The 23,582-nt window shown below is 41.2% G+C and overlaps 2 protein-coding genes across 2 annotated transcripts in view; both read left to right on the forward strand.

Annotated features, from left to right (window-relative positions):
• Positions 1-192: 192 nt before the first annotated feature.
• On the forward strand, positions 193-12,159 carry esyt3 (extended synaptotagmin-like protein 3). The gene is made up of 23 exons (XM_076102803.1): positions 193-543; positions 1,606-1,647; positions 3,390-3,524; positions 3,661-3,737; positions 3,851-3,920; positions 4,047-4,136; positions 4,231-4,286; positions 4,409-4,529; positions 4,772-4,948; positions 5,367-5,449; positions 5,643-5,691; positions 5,947-6,036; positions 6,191-6,253; positions 6,365-6,424; positions 8,983-9,057; positions 9,261-9,347; positions 9,622-9,771; positions 10,004-10,338; positions 10,487-10,585; positions 10,989-11,120; positions 11,263-11,368; positions 11,886-11,935; positions 12,126-12,159. The coding sequence occupies exons 1-23, from the start codon at positions 193-195 to the stop codon at positions 12,157-12,159; spliced, it is 2,532 nt and encodes an 843-aa protein (XP_075958918.1).
• Positions 12,160-14,165: 2,006 nt separating this feature from the next.
• dnah7 (dynein, axonemal, heavy chain 7) overlaps positions 14,166-23,582 on the forward strand; it is a 68,656-nt gene continuing 59,239 nt past the window's right edge. The window contains exons 1-18 of the mRNA XM_076105271.1: positions 14,166-14,237; positions 14,344-14,440; positions 14,532-14,712; positions 14,801-14,873; positions 15,447-15,627; positions 15,776-15,836; positions 16,049-16,174; positions 16,900-17,019; positions 17,161-17,344; positions 17,520-17,699; positions 18,174-18,446; positions 18,825-18,952; positions 19,274-19,352; positions 19,592-19,816; positions 19,974-20,120; positions 20,764-20,943; positions 22,132-22,272; positions 22,427-22,797. Of these exons, the coding sequence (XP_075961386.1) occupies positions 14,166-14,237; positions 14,344-14,440; positions 14,532-14,712; positions 14,801-14,873; positions 15,447-15,627; positions 15,776-15,836; positions 16,049-16,174; positions 16,900-17,019; positions 17,161-17,344; positions 17,520-17,699; positions 18,174-18,446; positions 18,825-18,952; positions 19,274-19,352; positions 19,592-19,816; positions 19,974-20,120; positions 20,764-20,943; positions 22,132-22,272; positions 22,427-22,797 (2,819 nt within the window). The remainder of the gene's footprint in view (positions 14,238-14,343; positions 14,441-14,531; positions 14,713-14,800; positions 14,874-15,446; positions 15,628-15,775; positions 15,837-16,048; positions 16,175-16,899; positions 17,020-17,160; positions 17,345-17,519; positions 17,700-18,173; positions 18,447-18,824; positions 18,953-19,273; positions 19,353-19,591; positions 19,817-19,973; positions 20,121-20,763; positions 20,944-22,131; positions 22,273-22,426; positions 22,798-23,582) is intronic.

Consider the following 23,582-nt stretch of genomic DNA (forward strand, 5'->3'; position numbering starts at 1 on the left):
AACACGGAAGTTTTAGGACCGTCACGACTCGCTGTGTCACTGCCCACATGGGTTGTGCGGTAGATTGGCGTCCCTGTTTCGCTTTCCCCGATAAAGCTGCGCAAAACTGAGCCGAAATTACGCAAGTACATCAATCCGTTCAAGGCACAGCTAGCGTTCGGGACTTCGAGGAAAAACCGGAGTCCGACCCTGATGGCGTCCGCTGCCGGACCGACGTACCCGCGGGCGGGAGCCGGTGGGCTCGCGGAGAGCCTGCCGATCCACGACAGCGCGGAGAAGCTGGACTCCTCCACCGTCAACCGCGTCCTGATGGAGTTCCTGTCGTACTTCGGCCGAGCCGTCTTGGTCTTCTACCCCGTGTATCTGACCGGATACCTTGGCCTCAGTATCAGCTGGGTGCTCCTCTGCATGGTGATGGCCACTTGGTGGAAGAAGAATCGCCAGGTGAAAGACGCCCGGATCGGAACCGCCATCAACTTTGTGGATAACGAGACCCAGGAGGTGAACCGGGAGCTGCAAAGTGGCTTGCAGATGGCAACGTGGGTACGTATTAGTGTCCTAACGTGGAATGCAGATTTCTATCCTTTTACTGCACATGTATGTGTGAGCTGCCTTGCTCAAGGGCACTTCGGTAGCCATAGGCAGCAGAGAGATCGAACACGGCAACTTCCCAGTGGAGAGGTCCAACCTTCAGATGTCGAAACTGTGTCTGCTGTGTTTTTTTTTGGGAGTCACTGCACTGAAACCGAGTCGTGTGAAATATCCTGAAACAATAAGGCCCCCCCACACACACACACACTGTGGGACGTGCACGCTCTCCGTTGCCTTGACTACACTGCACTGTATTTGCATGACATGCCAGACTTGGGCCTAGATGCTGGATGCTCAGAGTTGGGTGAAGCTATGTGTGTTGGGAGGGTTTCGCTGCTCCGCCTGTTTGGTTGCACCACACCCACTTTTAACTCAAGTGACTCATGGGAACTGAGAAGGGAGAGAGACAGCGAGAAGGGTTCTTCTAATGGCAGAGGAATGTGAAATGCACACTAGATCAGATGTGAGATGCACACTAGATCAGTTCACCTTTTTAGTTATTGTCTTGCAGCCCACTCTCTCTTTGTATCTATGTATGTATGTGTGTGTGTGTGGGTGGGGGGGGTCTTGGGTAGCTCTCACTGATGATACTTTTGGATTAGATGCTCAGAGTCTCCGTACTATAACATGATGATTCCAAACCTCTGTTACAGTCCACAGCTTTGATGCTGCAAAAGGAGCGTTGGTAAGCACTAAATAACAAATACAGCTGTGCTTGCCCATGTCAACTTTTTCTTTTTTCTTTTTTTACTATGGAATGCTGCCGATTTTTCAGAAATGGGTGAAAATGTGCAGAATGTTTATGGATCCACCATTTTTTAAATTATTTTTTTAATTTGAATGATTTTTTTGTTGACTAATTTAACTAAAGCAATCTTGAAATTTGCATGATGTAAAATTAATAATTATTGACACGATTATGTCTTCCATCACCGCCATCATGCATGCTACTAACTATATACTAACAAACCCACTTCTAACTTCACTATTTTTTATTTTATTTTTTTTTCAAAGGTCCACTTTCCTGAGGTTGAAAAAGTTGACTGGGTTAACAAGGTACAGTATCAAGATAAAGTTGTCTTCTTACCTTTTTTTATGACTTCTAGAAACCGGTTAAATCCCGTTGATGCTTTTACAATGACCGCACCAAAATCCAACTGTATGTGTTTCATATTTCTGCTAACTGCAATGCATGCTTTAAACATTTTGATGCATACTATATAGCAAGGGCGTAGGTTTGCATATGGTCCATAGGGACTAGTCACGACCAAAGTTTGGGAAAGACACAATTGTCCCCACCAATATTTTGTTAATTTTAATTGCCTGTTAGAAAAAATAATTTTGCACAATATATTTGCAAACTCATTCGTATTATTATTAGTGCTGGGCAAGTTAACGCGTTATTATCGCGTTAACGCATTAATTAATTAACGCCGACAATTATTTTATAGTGCGTTTTTTTTATTTTGAAAGTCTGTTGCTCACTGGCAGCGGTGGAGGAATGGAGACTACTGGACATCGCTGCGGTAAAGTCAGCAGACACTCAGATCTCCGTGGTCAACTCAGCAGACACTTACATGTTAGTGCACCTATATGCTGAAATTCACGGTAAACGCATTCAAACGGCACAGATCGGGAGCGAGCGAAGGACTTTGAAAGTTAGCGGAAAGATTAACGTGAGACAACATCCGGTTTCTTCAGACGAACATCCGGTTTTCAGAATAAGATGCCAACAAAGCATGAACTATATTCACAGTAAGTATAAAACATGCTACCTGCATCTCGTGAGTTAAAGGGAAAATACACCTAAATTGTGCGTAAAGTGTCTTTATTCTTTGATCGCTGGGTAACAATAATCACCTCGGAGTTACAGCATTATATTGATGAACAGTAGAGCTGCATTCACATGCTCTGACTGTCATGAAGACAGACATTTTTTGCTGAAACGTGCTGAAACATTTTATTCCTGTTGCACAGCAGTGGAACGTTTCACATAAAGTCAGCACACTGAGCACAGATAGTGAATAGATTGAACTGCTGCAGTGTAAAGGGAATACTGCTGTTAAAAATAACCTTATTTGTTTAAAGTGTTTGGAAACCAAATGTTATTGCCCTTTTGTTCATATAGCAGTGCTTTTAAAATAAAAGTGCGCAATACACTACTTTTGAATTCATTATTGAACTTTGCCATAACAATGAGATTAATCTCGATTAATCGCAAAACATCCATCCGATTAATCACGATTAAAAATTGTAATCGTTGCCCAGCACTACTAATAATTGCATAAAGGAGGAAAGCACTTTATTTATAGCTTATTAAGTGGTGCAGAATAGATTTATTTTTTTTTATTTTTGTCTTTTTTGGCTGCACAACTGGGAAAAGTTTTTTTTAATATATTTTGGATATAGAATATACTGTTACTGTATATTGGCATTTTAGCAGAACGTTTTTTATTCATTTATTTAATTATTTATTATTATTATTATAATTTATTTGGTGCAGAATACTGTTTTGTATTTAAATTAAGGTTTTGTTACTGTTATTATATTTAAATCAGTTCCAAGTTACACAAATGTTAATATATTTTAATAAAGTTTGCCTGTTCAACATAATATCAACTAAGTTGTTTTTATATGGCGGGGGGAGGGGGGCTGGCAGTGTCCCTACCAATGCTGAGACCAAACCTACGCCCTTGCTATATAGTGCCTTTTAAGTGTGCCCTCTATTTCCAAGTGCATGTGAAGTTGTATCTGCTGCTTAGTTAGGGTGTGGAATTGATTTTGCTTTGCGTGTTCAGGTGTTGGAGCAGGCCTGGCCTTTCTTTGGGATGTACATGGAGAAGCTCCTCAAGGAGAACATCCAGCCGGCCATCAGGCTCTCCAGCCCCGCGCTCAAGATGTTCACTTTCACCAAGGTCCACTTTGGCCACGTAGTGAGTTTGCGTTTGTCATTAAAGCCATTGAAATCCTCCCGAATGTCAGTGTGTTCAATCAGCAATTTAATCTGATTAATGGCTACATGTTTTGTAAAGCAAAGCCCACAGGTTAACGTGTTCCCCTTAATTCCAGCCTCTCCGGATCACTGGGATGAAGGCATACACGGTTGAAGTGGATGAGAGGGAGGTGGTGCTGGACCTGAATATATGGTTGGTCGGACACGTTTCTCACGTCGGAGCTTATCATTTGGTGTTTAAATCTTTTTTTGCTCTGTTCCGAGCCACAGTCATTCACGTCTCACCAGAACTTGTTCTCTTCACAGTTACGAAGGTGACGTGGACATCGACGCTGAAGTGAAGCCGCCAATCACAGCCGGCGTCAAGGGACTTAAAGTGGGCGTCTCGTTTATTTCTTAGCCTCTGCATAACTTGTATTATCATCATCATCGCCACCACCATCATCGCATGTGTTTACTAGTCTTGTAAAAAAACAAAAAAAACCTCTCTTGACTCTTCCAGCTCCAGGGGATGATGAGGGTCATTTTGGAGCCTCTTATTGGTGAAGCGCCACTGGTGGGAGGAGTCACCTTTTTTTTCATGCGCCGCCCCGTGAGTGACGTTTTAATGACCGTAAGGCCGTCAACTAAACTAAGTGGGATTAGCCAAGTTTAAAATGCTTACATTATTTTACTTTTTTTTCCAGACCCTACAAATCAACTGGACCGGCATGACCAACCTCTTGGACAGCCCTGCCTTCAGGTGAGCTTCCACCACGACTCTCACGATGTCCGTCCTTTTTCTTGTTGGAGTTCTAACGTTCACACCGGCGTCTCGCCTGTTTAGTTCGGTAAACTCTCTCGTCTCATCTGTCCCCCGTCCAGCTCGCTGTCTGAAGAGACCATCATGGACATCATTGCCTCGCTCATGGTGTTGCCCAACCGCATGTGCGTGCCCCTCGTAGACCAGGTCAAAGTGGACCAGATGAGGTTCCCACTACCTCGGGTATGTACGATAGTACTTTCCATGTTACAGGTTGATCTTCATCTGATCACCTGCAGTCACTTGCATGTTTTTTTTATACTTAACTATATTGCATATTTTAGGATAAAATTCCCCCTTTCAAAATAAAAACAATTGCTTTTATGACAATTGTGGGTAAAGATTTTGTGTTTTTTTTTGTGTTGTTTCCCCCTTTCATACGAGACAGTATTGCTAGTTTGGATCTGTCCTTGTCTGCTCCTCAGGGTGTGGTGAGGGTCCACCTGCTGGAGGCCAGAGACCTGTTGGCGAAGGACACATTCATGATGGGTTTAGTGAAAGGCAAATCAGACCCCTATGCGACGCTCAGGGTGGGCAACCGACATTTCAAGAGCAAGATCGTCAAAGAGAATTTGCACCCCAAGTGGAACGAAGTGTATGAGGTAGAGTAAACAGGGTATCACGGGAAAACTTCCGTCATATTAGTATAACCTTTTTCTAATTTTCATGCTTTTGTTTTCAATAATATGACTTTCATTTATGGATCTCTGAAGGTAGGACTTCAATGTAGGACATATGGGTCAGGACACGTAGCCTTATATGGTGTTATTGAGGCTTACAAAAAGGCTTGAGGTCCATTGTTTGGAAGCTGAGGTTGTCTCCAGCATGTGACAATTTCCTCCAATTTTTAATTCTTTTTTTTTTCAGTACAAACGTTTGCACTTCCAAGTGCATCATCTAATGTCCCGTGTCTTCGTGTGGCCTGCTGCAGCCTTTCTCTAAATGTGGTAGAAATCTAATTAGGTATTCTGATCTAAACACTGACTCTCCACCGTCCACCTTTCCTTCATCTGTGTGCAGTTCGTGGTCCATGAAGCCCCGGGGCAAGAGCTGGAGGTGGAACTCTACGACGACGACACGGATAAAGACGACTTTCTTGGATCGTAAGAAAATTTCTAATTACTCGCACGTGTTTTATTCACTTTACTATATACAGAGCTTCTCAAATATGGAAACTTTAGAATTTCTTTTTACCCTGCCGTACATGGCACTTAACATAGTTGCTTGGTTGAAATTTTACAATACAGTAGCTTGCACAAACACGTTTTTTTTTTTTTTTTTAAATGATCATTTCAGGTATCACCTTGATTTGGGAAGAGTGAAAAAGGATATAGAAATGGATCAGGTGAGCTTTTAACTACTATTCTGGATACAAGGTATAATGTAATTTGTGCCTAACAAGTACATTATTTTCTTTGCAATAGGTACAAAAAAAAAAGAAATATCTCGAGAATTTGCAGAAGCAGCATTTTTTAAGAATGGAAAGAAATGTTTCAACGCTAATGCCTTTTCTAAGCCTTCGCATTTTCTCTATATTTAAATGCAGGCTTTCATATACATAAATGTCATGATGATAAATGAATCTCCATTGCTGCTGTAGTGGTTTCCTCTGGAAGATGTCCAGAATGGAGAGGTCCGTCTCAACCTCCAGTGGTTTTCCCTCAAGACTGACCCCAGCCTGCTGAGGGAGGTAGCGTCATTATTGACCCATCCAAATTGTCATTAACATTTATACTATACATATTTTTTTGTTATTCTACAATCTTAAAGGGACAGTTCACCCCAAAATAGAAAACAACAACAACATATTTCTCAGGTGTAAATCGTGTATTGCTCTCTTCCAGTCTGCAGACGGCCTTGCTTGTGCTATGCTCGCAGTCTATCTGGACAATGCCTCAAACCTACCAGTAAGTAGCTTCTAATCGGGATGATGTTGTTGTTGTTGTTGTTGTTGAGAACAGATGATACAACGTGGATAGAGAGATGTACTGATGTGTGTTCTTGTGCTCTGTCTCCAGAAAGACCACAACGAGATCACCGAGCATCAGAAACAGGGGAAGCACTCAAAGGAAGCTCGGGTAAGCTGCCCGGTGCTAATCTAGGCTGGCCTTAGGGATCTTCTTTTGTTCTAGTTTTTGATTCACTTTTTTTGTGAATGTTCACCACGAAAGTACAGTAGGTCATTTCTGCCCTTGAGAAGGAGGTTAAATGCTGTAACAACTAGTCAGCACTGTACCAAAGACATCAAAATACATACTTAAAACTTCATCTTAAATCTTTTTTCATAGGAATTTAAGAATAACATAGTGTTACATAGACATAATCAATATGAATGCATATTTAACTTTAGCACCAGTCCACTACTGGTCATAATTGCATTTCTGGTAAATCAGTTTTTAATTGTCTAACACCAGCCGAATCATTGCCAGGAGACCCATACTGTCTTAACTCATTAGCTTGTACTTGATTTTGCATATGGATATTAATCTAGGGATGTTTGGTATGCAGAGGCCCAACCCCTCGTCCAACGGAACCCGTTCTTACAAAGGTTTTATCGCTGGACATTCTCCACAGGGTGTGAAAGAATGGCACTTGTAATTCCTTCTCCAGCACACGCCAACTACAGTTAAACCTTTGTTTTTTAAAGATCTTACAGCTATTTAATATACTGAATGGCAATGCTTGAGGGCTTATATGTTAGGGGGTGTCAAATATCTCATCGACACCTAACATGAAAAGTGGGATTATTTCTTAAACACAGTTCACCCCGAAATCAGCACTCAGCTCGTGGTGCTCAAAGCGCCCCAAAACAACTCAACAGCACTGTTTCTTTCCAGAAATCATGACCAGGTGACTCAAGATAATCCACAGACCTTGTTGTGAGCAGTTTCATGTAGGAACTATTTTCTTTCAACCAACATTCCGAGAGCCATACAGTCCCATTGTATTGGCGAGAAGGCAGAGATCTCTACAGCTGATATCTCCAAAACTAAGCAACTCACACCCAAACAATCTAGATTGATAAATAGCAATACAGGTGAGAAGAAAAATATGTACTTTTAAGTTTGGGGTGAACTGTCCCCTTTTAGGGTTTCTTTTGGCCTTTCATAAAAAGCCAATATTTATTCTTTAAAGGTTAAATCATGCAGTAATCTAGCTTCTCATTCACCTTGCTGTTTTACAGTTTGATTGTCCTTATGTCAGACAAAAGCCTCCTTGTACTTGTCCCTGTGCGTAGCTGGTATTTCCCGTTTGTCCGGTGCGTGCCTTCCACTTCATGTGGGTGCGTTATTACCAGCTGGTGTTCATGCTGCTTTGATATCTTCCTTGAGGCTTGTTCAGGGTGAGGTTCCCAGCAGACAGAAACATGAACAAGTGTTGGTAACTAAGTGTGAACATTTTTGAGGGGAGGACTTTGTTGAGAAAGTTAAACAATTACTATATCTATACTCCTTTGCCCTCTTTCCAATGCATTTATTACTTTACAGTTTCTGGGACAAACTTTTGAAGCACTCAAACTTGTGCCAATGTTACAGAAACATGAACAAGTGTTGGTAACTAAGTGTGAACATTTTTGAGGGGAGGACTTTGTTGAGAAAGTTAAACAATTACTATATCTATACTCCTTTGCCCTCTTTCCAATGCATTTATTACTTTACAGTTTCTGGGACAAACTTTTGAAGCACTCAAACTTGTGCCAATGTTACACCCCCCCCCCCCCCGTCTGGTAATTATGGTAGTCATCAAATTATAAGAATTAATTTAGGACACTGTTTTTGACCCATCCCTGTTAAACAAGTCTATCTCAGTACAGGCTCTCCTGATTTGAACTGTCATTAGCAGCAATTGCCTCTGAACGCCTTCTGCTGGTCATTGTGGGAAAATACAGTGAAGTGAAGTGAAGTGTGAGAGGCAACACTGAATTCTCAATTTCATTATCCTGAGCTACATTGCATCAAAGCAAATACAGTTGAGGAAAACTGAAAAGACGGCCTTGTCTTAAGGATGTTTTTTTCAACCCCTAACCCTTACTTAGCAAGTTTATTTTTTAAAGTAAACAGTCTCAGCCAACATGTCGAGTTAATTGTAGGTTATTCTTGGAGCCTCAAATGTGTCTGCGTGAACCTCAGCATTTTTCTTCTCCCTTGGAATGTTGTCAGTCATGCTCATACTAGCATGCTAGCTGTGGCTACCACCAGTAGCATTCACAGTCTTCTCCAGTGATCATAAAAGTTTACTTCTCTGTTTTTTTTTGCCAGCATAAACATCTGTTTTACGTGTCCCAGATGGTATGGTGTGTCTGCAATGTATTAGGGAGTGGAATGCAGAGCCTACCTAGCCTGGAAGGCAACAGACTGCTTGTAGACAGACTCACAATGTTAGCTTGTTAGCTTGTTGCCGATTGTAATAAGTGAAAGCAGACTTAAATGGGAAACAATCACTGAAAGCAGTTGAGATATCAAGTATCAAGTAGTCGCGAAAACATTATTGATAATGGTCACCCAGCCCATCAGTATAGTCCCTAACAAATATTCCTTATTGTTCCTGAGGTTTTCTGTGTTCGTGTTATGTATGAAAACATTTTGTCCCAAAAATATAACTCATGCGCTGTCTCACTGATTTACTTTCTTTTCAGCTCACTAAAAGGAAAACTGCCTGCCCGGACTCCTTTGTGGAATTGACTGTTGATAAAGATGTTCAGAAAAGCAAGGTACGGCTCTTACTTTATCACATTAATACACCGTTTTCTCTTTACGTCCTAAAATTAATACAAAATCTCAAATGTCTTGAATTGTACAAGAAGGCGGACGCGTCCCTGTTGTACTGAAAAGTTTAATTTCAAATTGCCATGTCCGTTTGTACTGAAACCATTCGGCTGTAGTTATTACTTGTCACTGTCGTCTCTTTCCACAGGTTGTTTTTGCATCCAAAGACCCGGTGTGGGAGCAGGGCTTCACCTTCTTTGTGCATAACATCAAAACGCAGCAGCTCACGGTTCAGGTTCGTCATTTAGTGGTGCACACACACACCATACAGAGGGTTTGCAACACACCTTTCTATTTTGATTACAAATGCTACAAGTAAGTAATTCTTATTAACCTGTATGTGTCAAAAGACAGCTACCTTGTAATTTCATCACAATAAACCTAAAAGAGGGAACACCAATGTTGATGATGTTGTTAATCTTTTTTCAGTCAATCAAATTCTCAGGAGGTCTAAAACCTTTTACACTGGCTGCTTAGATAATAGTTTTGTTTGTGTTCTCGTGGTCCAGGTCAAAGTGAATGAGAAGAAGACTCAGCTCGGTGTTTTCAACTTGCCCTTGAGCCGCCTCCTCAACACCTCCGACATGACCCTGGACCAGCGCTTCCCGCTGGAGCGCTCCGGAGCGAACAGCCAGATCAAGCTGAAAGCCACTCTCAGGGTGGGTACACAATGTTGGCAAGCACACACACACATACATTTAGCCTGTACAAACTCACATTACACATAGGCCGATCAAGCACATCACCCATTGAGTACAAAGATGCACTCTCATATACCACAACATTTGTCTGCTTCAACCAACGCTTATGAGAACTTGCAAGTGAGCTCTTCTACACTGATGCTTTTGTATTGTGTCACTGACATTAGCCATGTCCTCAATCCCACAATAGATTCTTACTCTGGAAAAGCCTCCGCCCATGATTATCCTCGAACCTCCTCCACAAAACAAGCAACAAAGACCGCAGACTAACCAAGGAAGCAACGCCCCTGTATCCACTCCCTCCACCAATACAGCCTCGTCTCCGGCACTTTCCCCCAGCACCAGCCCCACTGCCCGCGCCTCGTCTGCGCCGTGGCTAGCTGATAACCAGAATGGCTCTGATGAAACCTGGCAGCCAGCTTCTTCCCTGTCAAACATGAGTCAGTTCGATTCCCACAGCCTGCTGTCCAAGAACTCCATCGCTTCGTCCCGTCTCGACCTTTCGGACGGGGCTTCGTTTCCAGAGTGAGTCTATAGCTTTGCTCTTTGTCTTTTTCAGATGTTTAGTGCACTGACCTCTGACCTTTCTACAGATGTGATGAACTAATCAACGTGGAATTTAACAAGAGTTAAGTAATACAAGTGACGATACAAATATTTTCTGTCCCCACAGGGCCATTATGAATCATCAGGGTTCCTTTGGGGAGATCCAGCTGACTGTACGCTATGCCACCCTGAGGCACAAACTCATCGTCCTGGTTAAATCCTGCAGGTACAGCAGACAAAATCCAGCCTCACTAGTGCCACCCAGCGGCACCAATACTGACAAGCAATATACCCATTTGCTCAGCTCTCAACACATTTTAGTTCTCAGAACACAGAAAATCACAATCCAGTTTCTATGTGATAACATAAAAAACAACTTCAGTTGTTGATACACTGTACATATTCTTGGATTTTGCATATGTGCGTTTGTGCCTTTTTCAGTCCTCGGTAGAAGAGTTTTATTTTGAAAATACTTATGGTAGTGAGTATTTGCTTGGTTTAAATAGTGTGACTGAATCCAACATAACAAAAGACTTAATTGCTTTAATTGAACAAACAAATGATTTTCTCTTCAATTGAATATGGCTAACCAGCTATGGTAACCCGTTGTGTGTACCTGTTTCCTGCAGGGACCTATTCCGCTTCAGTGACAATGGCACAGACTCTTATGTCCGCCTGTATTTTCTCCCTGACCAAACCTGGATACACCGCAAGAGGACACATGTCAAGAAGAGGACAGTCAATCCTGTCTTCGATCACACGTAAGCCTCCTGGATTCATCCTAAAAAAGCATTTTCTTTATTTCTTATTACCAAAGTGAAGTAATTGCTGTATGTTTGAGGCTCAACGGTTGAGACAGTGTCTGGAACTTGTTTCTTTCTGCCAAACCCTCTTTCATCACAGGTTTGAATTTAACGTGTCGCTTCAAGAAGCACAAACCAGGACGTTGGATGTGTCAGTGAAAAATGGAAAAATGTTCCATTCACGGGAGAGAAAGGACATTGGCATGGTGGGTAATGCTATTTGTGATAGACTGCTGTATCAGCTGCAGAATTTTAAACTTTGGCTCATTATTGTACGGAAGCCCTGAGAGGAGAGTAAAAAAAAATACTGATCTAAATTGTTTTCTGTGAAACAAGTGGGGAAAAAAGTTTTGCAGAGAAACTACTTCTAATTCACTTTTTTATTTGTATTTTTCGGGATCATTGCATTTGTTCTTGTAATACTTATAGGCTGAAGTGCACCATTACCCCATGTAGTGGTGTGCTTAAGCCTCTTGTGGCCCAAATGAGTATTACAAGAACAAACACTAGAAAAATGATCCTGAGAATAAAACAACACCTTCCAAAACTTTTTTACACCTGTCTTCACAAATTAAATAAAGACAACAACTTTTTTTTGAATCACAAACACGGCGAGAAAACAATTTAGATCTGACAAAAACAATTTCTTTGTTACTTTGGTTGTCACACTTTTGCAGCATCTGGATAACTGTCTGAATGTTCCTGTTGTGCTCCTGTCCACAGGTGATGATAGATCTTTCACAGTTGGATATAGTCAAAGGCGTCACAGAATGGTACGGGGCCTAGTTTTCTACTTTTCCATGATTTGGCTGAAGTATTGTGAATTGAAGTACCAATACTTCCTACCGTCATTGTGTATATTTGATGTTTTATGTTATAATAGTAACAATTTATAGAATTGTATGCTGGGAAACAAATTAAAGTGAAATTTAAATGGATTTTTCATTTCTCTTTCTTTTTAAGGTATGAGCTCACACTGCCTGGGCTGAAGAAGTAGAGCTGAAAAACTCCTGTTTGCAGTTTTAAGAGCAGCTCCTCAGCCACTGCAAGGCCAAAAGTAGGCCTGGTATATGTTGGGAGGGTTGCATATTCCTTTGTTCTTCCTTACCATTGTGGACCAGAGTTGGGTTCTCCAAATGCAGCACATTGTACTGTATGTCACAGGCTGTACGCTCACAGGTAATATTCCACTTGGAGTGGTTAAGTGCATCTAATCCCACTTATCCACTCTGATATAAATATATAAAAAATCTGTTCTAAATGATCTGGAGCAGAGCAGACGTATAACTGCAGATACGACTTTTAAACATGCTTTGGTATTCCAGATAATTTTAGCATTAGCAGGGTTCCAATTTTCCAGCCAGTTTATTGCAGTTAATTTGAGTTGACGAGCAGAAATCAGAAATAATGAGGCTATTTGCTATTTAGCATTTCCCTTTCATTGTATGTAAATATAATGTAATTCACCAGAACATGTTGGTATTTATACTCTATCAAGAAACAAGATCATTTCTTTAATTCAGATATTTTTTTTGTGAGTTTTTTTTTTTTTTTTTTTTTTTTTTTTTTGATCTGAGCCAAAGTTATCCTTTTGTATTTAAGTGTAAATACTTGTGTTGATAGTTTTATGTAATATTTTATAGTATAAGCTGCAGCAATTCAGGAGAGTCATTGCATATTGAGGAAGGGTTACACGCTTTACATATACTGTACATATTCACAGCTGGAAGAAGCCAAATACAACTAGAGTTTTGCGTGGGGCAGCTTAGCAGTTCTACTGAAGCAGTCGGTTCATTAGAAGGGAAACGGCCTCCAAGCATGGCACATGAGAAATAGTTATTTGCTCAAGGGCACCTTGACCATGGTTACTGGAGTATGTCTTTTACACCTAACCCTCAGATTTACCACCTGGTGTTTTAGTGATATTTAACCTTTATATTTAAAAGTACTGTCACACTCACAAACAAACTTTAAAAGAGAGTACTAACAGCTTTCTGCATTTATTTAGAATTTAACTTAAAAACACATGCTAATTCATCAAGACATAGTCAAATTACCCTTGAAGTTGTTACAACTACCATCCCAATACATTTTGTAGGCATATATCTTGACTGTCATAGACCATAATTTGGTCTTGACTCGTGGTTCATCTGTTGTCCATTTAAATTCTTCAGGAGCTGGAGAATTTATGAAAAGTGTCCAGGGTCTGGTGTTTTTGAATTGACACTGACTGTGCCATTTGTTTTCAGCTAGCATTTTAATGGCAAATAAACATCTTCCAAGAAAATTATTGTTTTGTTTTTTTTCCACTTAAAGCTCATTTCCGGGTTTTAGGGCTCATCCCAGAAACTCTCCATAAGTGTGAATGTGACAAGTTGTCTCATAACATACCAGTACATACACTCTACATGAGCCCGAGGGAAGGCATGCTTCACCTCCGCAGAGGTCTATCACAGGATTCGTGGGTATACGAGCCAAACACGATACAATTTGTAAAATACGTGTGTTTTTATTCTAAACGTGTGTTTTTATTCTAATATATATTTATATACTCTGACACAATTTACAAAATTCAATTCAACTTATTTTCTCACCATCAGTAACCCCCGCACACTTCACATTAATGGACTATTCCATCATCTGTAGTGCTAGGGGCGCTGAAACTCCCAAATTGAGACTGGAGGTATTCTAGACAACATCAAATATCTTTACTGAAGCCGAGTTATCACAGTGAGCTTTTAAGACAAAACACACGAGGGGGAAGTAGATAAAACATTAGCAAAACTCCAACGGTCATTTTTTTTAATTTGAGCAGCCAGTTTAGCTAATAATCTATCCGTTAACTCCTGCTCGTGCCTGCAGCGCATGGGTGGTGCTAAAGCTTCACGCGAGCTCACAGTTGCGTCCTTAGCAACGGTCCTGGCAACGACACACGGGGTTTAGTGAAAGAGCTAACTAACGTTTTCTTTAGCTTATGAATGATAACCTTGCACAAGTACCAGCATGAGTTCAGCCAGGAAGAACAAAACAAATACAACTGATAGTTTCGCGTTCTTGCCACCAAACCCACCACCGGTAAGTTTATCTAAACACGTCTCAATAGTTTGTGTCAAACACAAACCTGGTCGATACCTCTTATATATGATATTATATATATGATCTATATCATACTATTTGTCAGGTCCACAGAAAGCAGCCGTGGATGGATGCAATACCTTCATTTTCGCTGTTTCCTCCACTCCGGCCGACAGCTCAAGGAACTGAAGCAGCTGTGAATAGTGAGTTCTGATCACATTGGGCTATTCTAGTAACTACTTTAAGGACCGTGTTATTTGTGCTGATCTGATCGCCCCGTGTGTGCTGTACTAGAGGACCTGATCGATGATGACAGTGGACCCAGTGGTCAAAGTTGTGGCAGAGGCCGGAACCTGCTCCAGAGCAGAAGGGCCGTGCAGATCCACAGGACGTCCAAGCACGGCAGCAGCAGCAGCAGCCTCACAGACATAAAAAAGCGCAAGAATATCCGCGCAACTCTGGTTAAATTCATATGGTGAGTTGGTGTATTGTTTTTATAAAGCTTAACTATCCATATCATTTAGAAGCAATTGTTGTGACTCACATTTCTCCACTCTTTTTAGTCAGGAGGAGGAGGACGGAGACTCTCCACCATGTGGCTCTTCCAAATTTACAGCAAAGAATAACCGTGAAATGGTGAAAAGCAAGACACACTTGAAGCCATGTATTATATCACAGACCCCCTTTTGTCTATGTGCCCATAATGAAGGTGGTGTGCCCATCATAATCTTTTCAGGACACTTGATATGGTGGCCTTTTAATCACTGTTTTGTTTTGTTGGTCTCAGTGGTTGCAGTTGCTAGGTAGGATACTTTTTCAGTGCAGTCTTTGTTCAATATAAGAAACAAATCTTCGATATAGTTGGAATTCTACTATCGCTTATACTCAGGCCAAACAATACATATAAGTACACTGTTTTTTTATTTTAGCATTTGTATGTGCAGTGGTCTAGTTTACACATAAATAAGTGAACACAACATGGAAAAGGAATATTTACTGCACCCCTCATAGTAAATGTTGTGCACTTAATATGTATGACATGCTCCACAACTATTTAACCCTCCCTTCAACGAGCCCATCAATGTAGATATTTTTTCATTATCCAGTTATCATCACTGTCACCAAAAAATTAAATTAAATTCATGTTCAAGGCATTGTTTGTTCAAAATGTTGCGACTGAGAATGGTTTGTGCTATTCTATCTTGTCAGAGATACAACTACTACATCCAGACAGGGGTAGACCTGGTGAATGTGACTCCTATGGAGGACTCTTGGCTGGAGAACATTCAGGACATGGTTCCCTACCACCTGAGGAGCCTGAGCACGTCTCTTCAGCTACTGGTCGATGAGATTAAGGAGGACTATCTGCTCGGCATCAAGACAGCAATCTGTATTTAATTACATTTAAACTCTTATGAACTTGTAGTATTGTATTAACAGTGTTACACAAAAATAAGTGGTGACTGGGTGACTTGTAATACACAAGACTGTGGGGGAAAAATATTGTTTGTTTTACTATCATTTGTTTGTGATTGCAGTGAAATTTACATTCAGAGATTCAGAAAATGACGAGGACAAACGGCCCCCCCACAGGCTTGAGTAAGTCAGCAGGACGTGACAGAGAATGTTGCATGTGTGTCTTGTGAGAAGTATAAAGTGCCTCTGCTTACGTATACTGTGTTGGACGGCTACATAGATTATGTCTTTTCCAAGCAGTGACTGGAAGTCCTTCAGCATTATGAATCATATAGTTTGCTGGAGGAAATGAAAAGTCTGTTATTCACTGTCCCTCTGATATCTGTCACTGTCAGACTGGAGGTAATGCCAAAACCATGGAACAAAGCCTTTGTCCATGCACGGAAGATGATGAGAGATAAGCTTCACTCTATCAACCCCACTATGCTGCAGGTGCTGAACATGTGGCATGACGTTTACAAGTAAGTATGCAATGATGTGATTTGGGGTTCATTGTCTTAACTATTTAGAATGAAACTGAAATCTAAATGTAGGTGTTGAGTGAGTTTGATTAACGTAAGTCAAATTAGCCTTTAAAAATATATTTATATTTTTAATTATTATAAATGGAAAAACAACATACTGTGTTCAATATTTTTTAGATCTTTTATTCTATAATACTGAATTAAAAAGTCAGTATGTGACCCACATACATGACACACATACATTAGTACTTGTCAGCAGGCTATTATGCATTGTTGAATGTTATTCTAAATTCTATTCATCACATATGGTAACTGTAGGTCAATTATTATGCTAATGTATAACATATGGCAGTTGGGAGCACCGTTTTCAGCTGAACATGTAGGTATTGACACAGCAACCAATAAAATATATGTGCATGATTCTAAATTATATTTTTAATTTTAAAATGTAAATTTAAAAAAAGTTCAAACCTTGTATAAATAATTTCCTGTTTCCAAAATTACAGCTGCTTTAACAGCACGGACAGGTTTTTTGAAGAACCATGACAAAGTGTTGAATAATAGAAAATGGTGTTAGATCATCTACAAAAAATCTAAAAGGTGTCTGTGCTTTTCTAAAGACACTTCTATGTTATCCCATGTCACACACCCCTGAAAGTACAACTGCTGCAGTAGTTCTTTGTTTGCCTATCATCTCACCCTGCTGGATGACCTGCTTGCAGAAATCTCCGTCTGATAGATGTGGAGGAGTTCCACAACAGAGAGGAGTCCATGGAGCTCCCTGAGTTTCAGCAAATTGTCACCAGACATGTTGATAAAGCCAGAGGAATCCTCCTCAATCAGTGAGTCCACTTAACTTAACACCAAGATACCTGTGCTCAGTTAAATACATCTTCCAAGTTGCCATTCGTAAAATAAATTGAAGCTTTGACCATTTGACTATTCTCTGAATATAATCTTCAATGTGCTGTTTTCTACACCAGTTGGGTTCCCGAAGTACAAAACATTTACTATCAGGGGTGCAGGTCCATGCTGATGCCGGCCTCTATACACAAAGCCAAACTGCTATCTTTCTTCAACTGTGCCGCTGCACTGATGACCTCCCAGCTTCAGAGCCTTGCATTAAACTCAATGAGGGACTACACACACCTATTTTCACAAGACCCGGTAGGAGAATGCTTACAAAACTGATATAATAATATATTTTAGTAGAGTCGAACATCCTGGATTTGGAAGAAATTATCATATAATTTCATTAAATGTTTAGATTTTGACCTAGACGTACAGGTGGACACTAACAGTTGCGTTCTTTCTCTGCCTTGTTTTGGCTCCACCATCTTAGCAGTCAGAGCGAGCCTATGAGCACCCAGGCTTTGTGCTGCATCTGATCCTGGAGGACGGGGAGATCAATTTTGAGCCCGAACTCAAATTGTACGAGGAGGCCCTCCTTCACATCTATGAGCTCATGCTCAGGTCTATCAGCACGGTGCCTCGCGTGGAAACCAAGCTGTTCCTAGAATGGGTAAGAGGGACAGTGTGTGTTTAGTATGCACACTTAGTTGCCAGTTTATTAGGTACCCCGAGCTGAAAACTAACGCAGTCTAACACAACAACCCTGCAATAAATCCTACCTTCATGAAGGTTACAATTCACTTGTTGCATCAACTTTATGATCATTTTCAAGAATCATTATAACAAGGCGTTTTTCTTATTTAGCCTTCCCTCAATGATGTAAACGGCGTATACAGAATAATGGAGACACCTGTCAGGATAACACAATTCAGTTCAACAGCACCCCAAACTGCAGCCTCCAAAATGATCATGAAGTTGAATCAACACTTCTCTCAGACAACAAAAACTCTAAACACTGTTTTTTTTCCTGCAGTCTTGTTGTCCGGATGCCCTGTTCTGTGTTTTAAAATCGCAGTAGCTCATCATGGCATTGCGATATTTAGTTTTTCCGTTTGTGTTTGCACCCTACTCCGTGTCTTCCTAGTCAAGCTTCCAAACTGGAAGCACCTTAAAGCCCATCATCCTGCCAGAGATTCTCCAGGCCCAGCAGGAGGAGGTGCGCAGTGTGTTCTGGGCTGAAAGTGTCAAGCCCAAGGAGTACGTCCGCGAGTATGATGAATACGCCAAACTGGTATCCAGGCGGGCGGAGGAGCACGTGGAGCAGTTCCTCAGTGAGCAGCACTCCTTCCAGGAAATCATGGCGGATGTGGTACACTACCAGCAGCTTGCTGACCGGATCCAGTACACATCATGCCAGGTACTTGATCAGCAAGGGGAAAGTCATCAGAAATGAACATTTGATGGCTGTAAAAGTTATATATTACCTTGACATTTGAGCCCATTAGCTGTTGGTGATGTGTGAAGAAACCTAAAATGTAAAATATAATTACAAGAGTAGAATTTCGAGTGACAGTAATGAGATTGGTAATGTTTCTTTACTCTCTAATACCAGAAATAACTATCACTCTGCATGGAACACTATCTAAAAAATCCTGATAACTAAACAATCTGAAAACCTCGAAAGCACCAGTCTTTATACCTTGATGTTTTCCGTGACTACGCCCGTCTATGCTTGTATGAAAGTCATCTCTTAAATGATGTTGAATGTGTTACTGACCAACACTTTGGGCTTCAGGTGGTACGTCTTGGCATGTTTGAGGTTCAGTCCCAAAAGCTTATCCGCTCTCTCGTCAAGCGTGCTCAGGAGCTACAGCAGAAACTGGTCACTCGGATGCTACAGGACCATCAGGAAATCAACAAGAAGTCAGTTGGTTCGCCTTTTTCACTTTTTCTCTCCACAACCACCCAGAAATTTAAGATGCAAAAAAAGTTGACTAGTTGGTTTACCAACACATAAAGCTTTCAGAGTTCAGACTTTGCCTGGCCAATCTGGTGCCTCCTCGAAATAAAAACAGTGTTGTACAAATGTACAGTAGCACCCTTTTTAGTTTTAGTCCCTGTGTTAGCTGCTGTAGTGGCCTCTATCCCAATGGTGCCCCTTAGCTCCAGGCTCTGCCATAATCAGATTGTAGGTCTGTAAGAACCTTTGTATATGCCACCGAATTAATGCTCTTCCACCCACAGGCTCTGTGATGAATTTGAGAAGATTGCAGAGAAGGCACTGAGCACACCAACTGACACGCAGGAACTGATCAAGCTTAAGGTGACTAACCCAAATGTTTGTCTCACAGACAAGCTTGGTGCAGTGAGTTACAGTATATGCAATTGTCCCTCACAATTCTGTCCACAAAGCAGTCAGGCATGACATTACGCTTTAAAGATACAGTCAGTAATAACTGATGAAAACTTTACATGTTTTTGTTCACACCCACTAACTGTACTGTGGCAATGGCAGTAGGTGAAGTGCTATAGTGTGCGTTGTTGCCCTGTACTCCCATCCAGGCCTTCATTAGTAAGGTGGAGACCACAGAGATGCCTCTGTTGGCGCAACGATTGGCAGACTCCAGCGCACAGTTGTGTTCCCTGATGGACTTCGTCACCCTCACACCATTGGACATGGAGCTCAACACACAGACCTTCCAGTGGCACAAGCGTATGCCATCCATCTTTAAGGAACACCAACAGATCATTACCGAAAAGACAGAGCAATATCAGAGTGACCTTAAGGTCTGTGTTTCTACACTATCTATCGAACCCATTGATATGTTGACTGGAGTCTGGATGTTATTGCATGAGAACTGTAGGACTAAATTGTTAATGTGAATGTAAAAAAAAGAAAGTATTGCGAGAGAACAAAGAGGGCATTTCTTTTTGTGCATTCCAGTTGTGCCGCGACCAATTTGTGGAAGAACTGGAGAGCTACAGCGTACAGGTGAAGGAGTATACCAGCTTTGGTGAGCTGACAGATCTCAGCAACTACTTGAAGAAATCCAAGGCCCTCAATGCTAAACTGGAGTTAGCCACGGAAAAGGTACACGAGGCTTTCAATGCTTGAAAATATAGGAGTAAAGAAAAAGCAGTTCAAAACTGTGGCAGCAGCTCTGTCAAATGAAAGCTATATGCAAAGTGACAGTAGGCCAATATGGCACTAAATCATGTAGACAAAGTTTAGTTGTACTGATGCCAGAAACATGATCATACATATAGCATGCAGTGTCTTTGTTTGTATCAGCACAGGCCACTTTACATTGGTGGATAAGATCCATTCTGCTTGCTGTATGATTCAATGCTGAGCATAATATTTGATTTTAGAGGTACTTCGCTTACAAATGTAAGAGCAGATGATGTATGAATTGGTGGTCGTGGATAGACATGTATCTGACCGTAAGATACACAGTCATTGTACAGTGGATTATTGCATTGTATTTGAAGTTGAATTACAGTATGTGCTTTTAAATATATAACCTGTAGAGGGCAGCATTTGCTGTAAAAAAAAGAAAAAAAAGAACTCAGTCACAGGTGTTGAAAGAGGCTTTGTGAGATTTTTGTCATCCATACGCTGACACTCGTCTATTTATCCTTCTATCTTTTCTTTTTATGTCTTTGTCTACTTCTTCGTTCCTTCTATGCTTCCATCCGTGCTTCTCTTTCAACCTTGCTGCCACTCTGGAAAGATAAATGAATTCAATCTGGAGGAGGAGGCCTTCGGCTGGCCTGTGTCCCAGTACCCGCAGCGTAAGAAGATCCAGGACCAGCTCACACCCTTCCTGCGCCTCTATGAGACAGCCACTGCTTTCCTAAACCAGAACGAGCAGTGGCTCCATGGACCGCTCTCGCATGTGAACCCAGACAAGGTACCAAAGTTTGGAAATTCCTTTGTTATTAAGTTGGACATTGTGTCATTACAGCTTCAGTGCTCCTTAGGATGCCGTCATACCTCCTGCACTGTGTGTGTACTGGGATGTTGCAGGATGTATTTGTGTCACACTATTAGTTGTAAATTGTAAATTGTGATTGCCAGCTGTAACAGCTGGATGTGAGTATAAAGCTGTGTTTGAAATGCTGTGTTCTTTGAAAGCTTTGAGAGCTCTCTGTCTCTCTTTCTTTTCCTTTCAACCAGCTATTCAGGTTTCATTCACAATAACTCTACAGGATTTAAAAAGCTGCTTCTCTTGCACACTGTTACACACACACAGGCATTTATGGATTTCAGTTTTCAAACATACTGTATGTCATAAATCAATCATGTGGCAAATCAGTCGTCATTGTCGTCAACACGACATTCACGGGACATCTTCTATAGCTCGTTAGAGACGGAGATGTGCAGGTGTGAATACATGTTCACAAACACATTAATTTGCCCCAATGTCCTGTTCCCCACTGTTTGATTGACATCTCAGTTTCTGTCTGTACTGATGTTGTAAAGCAAGACAACTCTAATTGGCTCTGGTTATAGCAGTCGTTAGGCAAAGATTTTTGTATAGCAACTTTCAACAACGAGGCAATTCAAAGAACATTATATTAGACATAAAGGGGCGTTAAGACAAGATATAAAAAAAACACAAGGCAATATAAGAAGACACAAAAAAAATAGGGCTGTATCAAACTATTTGGTACAGCCCTATATTACTCTAACCTACGATTACAAATGTGGTATTTGGCACTCATTCTAGTCTTAATACCAATCTTTGCCTAAACTACGGCCCCTCCCCTTTCTGTCACCTCTCACTCTCCCACAGACCATAGGCTATAAAAAAAACACCATAGCACAAACACACAGGCGGGAGAGGAGATGTCTCCTCCTAAATGCCCTTTGCTGTCAGTGTTAACTGCATTAAAGCCAAAGCACTTCCTCCATCAACTTCATACCCAGCTCTTATTACTACAGCAGCTAACTGTCAGAGTTACTTCCGCGACTTTAACTATATACATGTATACTGTTTTGGTATAATGGAATGGTTTATTATATTAATTCAGTTGGCAATTTTTAATTCATAGTCACTCTATTTTTTTCTGGTGTCTTTGTAACCCCACCCTTGTAGTTAGAGATGGATGTTGATAACTTCTGGCGCACACTGTACAAGCTGGAGAAAGGCTTCAATGATGTACCCAAAGCCCTGAGCTTTACCACCACTATGAAGACTAAGGTGGAAGACTTCAAGGAGCACCTTCCTTTAGTGCAGGTACGACCCTAAACATTTAATATCTGTAGAAGAAGTCAAAATAACTTTAGTTTCAATTACTTTAAAATTAAAAATTTGATCAAAACGTCTTCCTGATAGATTATGTCTGCTATGAGTAAAGTTTAAGTCATGTTTTACTACTCCTCCTTCATAGATACTGTGCAACCCAGGCCTGCGTGATCGCCACTGGGATGCCATGTCGGAGGTGTCTGGCGTCGTCTCCCTGCAGCCAGCTGATGACCAGGCCTGCGTGGCTCAGTTCCTATCCATGCGCCTGGAACAGCACCTGAGCAGCTTTGAGGGCATCAGTGAGGTGGCCAGCAAGGAGTACTCCGTAGAGAAGGCCATGGAGAAGATGGCCAGTGAGTGGGGCGACATAGAGTTCAGCCTCCTGGCCTACCGAGACACGGGCACCTCCATCCTGTCATCTGTGGACGACGTGCAGATGCTGTTGGACGATCACATTGTGAAGACACAAACCATGAGGGGCTCGCCTTTCGTTAAGCCATTTGAGGTGGAGATACGGTAAGATATGAGAAGATTTATTTGAGAATTATTTTGCTTGTTTGAAAAAAAAAAAGCAATTCACTAATGTTATAAAGTAAGTACACATGGTAGGCCTAGTTGAAAGTACAAAACAGGATACTTTAAGTTGTCTTGTTTGTTAATCAACAGCTTTTACTTTGGTAGTAAACTGGTGCGATTGACTAATATAATGCCCCAGCATTATATTTTCACCCTGGCAGTTATATTGTCTTCTGTTTACGCTGGCGGATATTGCTTTGTTTGGTGAACCAGTCCTGACAGGGCAGGACACACAGACTGAAATATCATCTGAGAAGCCATCTGAAAATAAAGACCTGAATCGGAATAAAGACCACTCTCGGGATTGTAGTTAAGATATTCTTCGTGAAACTACGGCTTCAATTGAGCATACTGTGTAATTCATTCAGGTTTTTATCTGCCTCTTGAGTTCAGCCAATGATGTCATTTCCCCGTCCTCTGTAATTTGTGAGGTTATTGCAATAATATGTTGCTTCCAGGCACAGTTTGACACAGGATTCCCTGCAGCTTTTAGAAAGGTATTTTGCAATACTTGGCAGGAGGCTAAAGCAGCTACTGTGTACGTTTTTTTTAATGAATTTCTTTGTGATATCACATGAGACCTTTTTAATGCCATTATGTAGCTTTGTGGGTGTAAGTGGATGATACCACAGTGAGGATGAAAAGACAATCCCAGCTACATGTTATACTGAGGGGCAAATTCACCAAGTATTGATTGCGGCCACTGATAGCATCATCATTTACGC

Source organism: Anarhichas minor, unplaced genomic scaffold, assembly GCF_050575085.1.
Source record: "Anarhichas minor isolate MPS153535 unplaced genomic scaffold, ASM5057508v1 ptg000004l, whole genome shotgun sequence".
NCBI lineage: Eukaryota > Metazoa > Chordata > Actinopteri > Perciformes > Anarhichadidae > Anarhichas > Anarhichas minor.

What these genes read in the sequence shown, in the direction of transcription:
- esyt3 (XM_076102803.1), top strand. Translation starts at nt 193, where the DNA reads ATGGCGTCCGCTGCCGGACCGACGTACCCGCGGGCGGGAGCCGGTGGG. An exon ending in ACCCCAGCCTGCTGAGGGAG is followed by an intron (nt 6,037 to 6,190) that starts GTAGCGTCATTA and finishes GCTCTCTTCCAG; the next exon opens with TCTGCAGACGGCCTTGCTTG. An exon ending in GTCCTGGTTAAATCCTGCAG is followed by an intron (nt 10,586 to 10,988) that starts GTACAGCAGACA and finishes TGTTTCCTGCAG; the next exon opens with GGACCTATTCCGCTTCAGTG.